This window comes from Peromyscus maniculatus, chromosome 18 (assembly GCF_049852395.1).
Source record: "Peromyscus maniculatus bairdii isolate BWxNUB_F1_BW_parent chromosome 18, HU_Pman_BW_mat_3.1, whole genome shotgun sequence".
Classification (NCBI taxonomy): Eukaryota; Metazoa; Chordata; class Mammalia; order Rodentia; family Cricetidae; genus Peromyscus; species Peromyscus maniculatus.
This window is the reverse complement of record NC_134869.1, coordinates 41784168-41788880: the sequence shown is the minus strand read 5'-3', so window position 1 is coordinate 41788880 and position 4713 is coordinate 41784168. Positions and strand designations below refer to the sequence as shown.

The 4713-nt window shown below is 51.8% G+C and overlaps 1 protein-coding gene across 4 annotated transcripts in view; it reads left to right on the top strand.

The window, feature by feature from the left end:
• Nucleotides 1-4375, top strand: part of Pym1 (PYM1 exon junction complex associated factor) — a 25113-nt gene extending 20738 nt beyond the window's left edge. For all 4 annotated transcript variants that reach the window (XM_016005875.3, XM_006987317.4, XM_016005873.3 and 1 more), the window contains 2 exons: nt 3025-3118; nt 3468-4375. In XM_016005875.3, coding sequence (XP_015861361.1) covers nt 3025-3118; nt 3468-3948 — 575 coding nt within the window. In that variant the 3' untranslated portion in view covers nt 3949-4375. The remainder of the gene's footprint in view (nt 1-3024; nt 3119-3467) is intronic.
• The last annotated feature ends 338 nt before the right edge of the window (nt 4376-4713 follow it).

Genomic DNA, 4713 nt, shown 5'->3' with positions numbered 1-4713 from the left:
AAAACCAATAACTAAATAGAGAAATTAACGAATTAATGATCTCTTCCATCTCTCCTACCAGTTATCCCTCTTAATGTAAGGAGCATCACAGCCCTGCTGTGTGTCCTTCCATATTTTTCTCTTTGTCTCTAAACACAGGCTGCATGGACCATTAAGTCCTCCCCTCGTCTCAACAAGAATGGGACCAAACAATACCCCAGTGGTTCTTAGGTATCCGAAGCCCCTTGGGGGTCCCCAGCCCCTTTTTCACTGGGTTGATTGTGCACTGGTGGTGTAAAGACACGTGGGCAGGGCTGCTAGACCAGCACCAGTGCACCTTCGTCATTGCACACGTCCCACAAGAGGGCCTGGTCCCACGTTACACGATGAAAACGACGTATTTATAAACCCGTCTTCAGTGCATGACTTTCCCTGACTGAGGGGGGGCAGGGGTGACCCAGCTCTGCCACACAGGAGAGCAGGTGTTGCCTGCAGGAGGAACCCCTGCTGAGTGCAAGCTAAGCAGGGCGCCCTGTTCCCTGAGAGGACTTAGAAGGGTTCTAGAAGTGAAGAGATCTGACAGTCACTTTCCCGTCAGAAAATGTCTCTGTGAGTGTGCATGCGTTGTTCGGCCACCTGGTGCAGTGGTGGTGGCGGTGGCGGTGGTGCACGCCCTTAATCCCAGTACTCGGGAGGCATAAGAGGTGGATCTAAGTTCGAGGCCAGCCTGTTCTACAGAGTGAGTTCCAGGACAGCCAGGGGTACAAAGAGAGACCCTGTCTCAAAAAAACAAAAATAAATTAATAAATACAAGCCTGTGGCTTCAAGTAAAACAATGTTCACTGTTTGTTGCTAATAATAAAATTCATTTTTTAAATGTGCATTGGTGTTTTACTTACATGTATGTCTGTGTGAGGGTGCCGGATCCCCTGGAACTGGAGTCACAGACAGTTGTGAGCTGCCATGTAGGTGCTGGGAATTGAACCTGGGTCCTCTGGGAGAGCAGCCAGTCTTAACCACTGAGCCATCTTTCCAGCTCTGTAAAATTCAAACCTTGAAGTAAAAATTGAAAAGCTTTTGTCTTCTCCAGTGAACTGGCAAACAACTTCCTAATAGCTAAGACTTTTCTAGGAGCTGGGGATGTGGCTCAGCAGGCTCTCATTGCTCTTCCAGAGGACCTGGCTGGTTCTCAGCACACCCACATCCAGTGGACCACAACTAACCACCTGTAACCTCAGCCCCAAGGCACTCATGTGCCCCCACACACATATTACAAAAATAAATAAATAAAAATAAGATTTTTCTAAAGAAATAAATACTACTTCTTACTATTGCATAAAGAAATGGATACTATAACAAAGTAAGAGTAACCGGGCAGTGCACAACTTTAATCCCAGCCCTCGGGAGGCAGAGGCAGGCGGATCTCCGTGAGTTTGAGGCCAGATTGGTCTACAGAGCGAGATCCAGGACAGGCTCCAAAGCTACACAGGGAAACCCTGTCTCAAACACGCACACACACACACACACAGTAAGAGTACAAGTGAGTCTGTAGGCTAACTTGGAGAATACTTGTTTGTTTTGAGATAACCTCTTCTGTCCTGAGCTGTCCTCACACCCCCTGTGTGGCTGGCGCTGGCCTTGAACTTTTCCCTCCTGCTTCAGCCTAAAGCGTGCTGGAGTTACGGTGTGAATCACAACTTCCATGTTGTAGAATATTATTTGAAAATGTGTTACATTCATTTATGCTGTGGTATATTCGTTTAATGATGCAAAGACATACTACATTTGTTTGATTAAAATTAACCTGGGGTCATTAGCTAGCTGACAGGAAGTGGTAGGGAGGAACCATGTGTAGCCAGGGTTCTTAAGCTGGTGCTGAGCAAAAGGACACCTGTTCTGGGGGAGACCCGAACTAGGAGGGGAGGTCAGCTACTTGTCATTCAGCCTTGAGTGAGCAGAATTTCACCTCAGCCTTTGAATCCTGAGTTCTGTAGAGGGATGGAGATCTAGATAGAGTTCCCTTTAGCTGCCATGGCAGAGCTGGTGCCTGAGGGAACAGAATTCCCGCCTGGCTATGGCCAGGGCAGCCTAACCACTGCCAAGTTGCAAGTGCTGATTTAGGAGAGCAGTTAAGGGGCAGCTACTGAACTTAGTGAGAAACAGCATTTCCACTTAGTAAACTATGAACACTTCCAGTACCACTACTGAATATTTATTAATTCATATCTAACTTTTTTTCTTTTTACCCACAGCGCGGTGTTCCGTGGTATATATGAACCAAGGCCACATGTTGTTGGCTTTTTAGATTGCTTTCAGCTTTTGACTAATTTAAACATGTGGAGGCTGGAGAGATGGTTCAGTGGTTAAGAGCGTGTGCTGCTTTTCCAAAGAATCCAAGTTCAGTTCCCAGACCCACACTGGGCGGGCAGCTCACAACCACCTGCAACTCCAGCTCCAGATAATTCAGCACACTCACGTAGAGACACATGCACGTAAATAATAAAAATAAAAGTTAGTGTATGAACAAGTGTCCTCTACATCCACATGTTCTGGTGGCTTTCTAATCGGGTTTCCTAAAAGTTTTGTCTTCCTCGAAGTTTCTAAATGGAGTTTCTCCTTCATTCTCCCCTGCCCTTTCCCGCACCCCCGCTTGGCCCTTTCTGATCTGGTTCGTTTATGCTTTCGCTGTTTCCTTTGCCCTGTACTTGAAGAATGCCTTCTCTGCCTGGTCTGTCGGCGTACGTTAGTTAAAAAAGAGGGCAAGGAGAGGGTGCCAGGCAATCGGTGGCAGAAGACTGGAGTTGATATGAGGAACGAGCCTGAGCTGGGGTCGTCGGATGCCTGTGACCTTGGCACTCGGGAGGTGGGGTGGGAGGTGGGAGAGCGCAGATCGAGGCCCACCTGGTCTCCATGGTGGCCCCTGTCCTGCACTAGGCGGGTGGAGGGGTGCTGGGGGGGCTGTGCTCACTTACGAACACTTGCCTCGTCTTGGGGAATATTTGAAAACGAGGGACTCTAACCTCAGCTTCATTTCTGTCATTTCAGGCAAGTACATTGCCTCCACACAGAGACCCGACGGGACCTGGCGCAAGCAGCGGAGGGTCAAAGAGGGATACGTGCCCCAGGAGGAGGTTCCAGTGTGCGTGCGTGGTTAGGCTGACGGGGGTTTAGGGGGTCCCCGCACAAGTACTGTGCCTTCGAGGGCAGGGGTGACTCGCCCGAGCCCCAAGCAAGTGGAAGGAGAGGAAGGAGCTGGGATTGAGGGGTGAGTGAGGGTCCCCAGCCAGCTGCCTTTGACCTGTTCTTCAGGACCTCTGGACGGCAAGCAGTCCTTTAGAGAGCGAGCCAGAGCTGTGAGTTCTAGAACCCTCCTCAAGCCGAGGGAGCCCCAAGGGCAGAGGAGATGGGATGGAATGGGAGGAAGTGAGGTGGGCGACCCGGGAGGGAGCCGGCCGCATCCGGAAGCTCAAGCTCTCTGTTTCCTGCAGCTATGAAAACAAGTACGTGAAGTTCTTCAAGAGTAAACCGGAACTGCCCCCGGGGCTGAGCCCTGAGGCCACCACTCCGGCCACGCCCTGCAGACCCGAGGGCGGTGAAGCCGGCCTCTCCAAGACCGCCAAACGCAACCTGAAGCGCAAGGAGAAGCGGCGGCAGCAGCAGGAGAAGGAGGCCGAGGCCGTGAGCAGGACTCTGGATAAGCTGTCTCTGGGAGACGCGGCCCAAACGCCCGGTGCCCTCCAAGGCTGCCAGGCCGCCCCTCCAGCTGCCTCGGATGCAGCCGACGCTGCTGCCACCACAGAGAAAGCCAAGAAGATCAAGAACCTGAGGAAGAAGCTGCGGCAGGTGGAGGAGCTGCAGCAGCGCATCCAGGCCGGCGAGGTCAGCCAGCCCAGCCGAGAGCAGCTGGAGAAGCTGGCCCGGCGGAGGGCCCTGGAGGAGGAGCTGGAGGACTTGGAGCGGGGCCTGTGAGCCCCGGGGATGAACTGCAGAATAAATAAACCATGGGGTGCTCTGGGCTCCGGGCACGTGGGCCGCGTGTGGGCGCGGCAGTCAGGGGGGCGCCCCTTCCTGGCTCACTTCACCTGCGGCCCCCTCCATCCTCCAGAGCCCTAGGCTCCCCTCCATTCCTTCCCTTCTGCCCAGCTCCTGTTTTTGGACTTTCCCCTCCCATTCCCAGTGTTCAGATTCTCGGTGACCACCCTGGGTACCTCTGCTGCTGATCTGGGTGTCTTGTTGAAAAGAAAACCGGGGGGTGGGAGTCTGAGAGCTGGGGTTGGGGTACAGGAGTACCCCAAGTCTTGGAGTCTTTGTTCCTGTTCAGTGTTTGAGTTACCCCCATGGCCTCCCTAAACCTCTTTTTTTTAAAGAAAGTAAGAATAAATTCGAGTAGACAACACGTGGTCAGGCTTTGGCTCTGTTCTCAACTCGGGTTTGCCAGTTAGGTGAAAGAAGACACTTAAGTTCAAATGTTTTCATGGTGCTAGGGATTGAACCCAGGGCCTTGCACACAGCAGCTCTGCCACTGGTCTATAGCCCTGGCCCCTTACTTTTTGAGTGCAGCTGGCCTTGGTAGTGAACACCTGTAATAAATAGTTCTCTGTCGGCAGAGACAGAATTGACAGCATTTCAAGGCCAACCTGGGCTACAGGGTAAGACTATCTCAACAAAGAGAAAGTAATGTACGACAAAGTCAGACCTCAGTAAGCAGAAGTTAGTGTTGTTATCCAGTGAAAT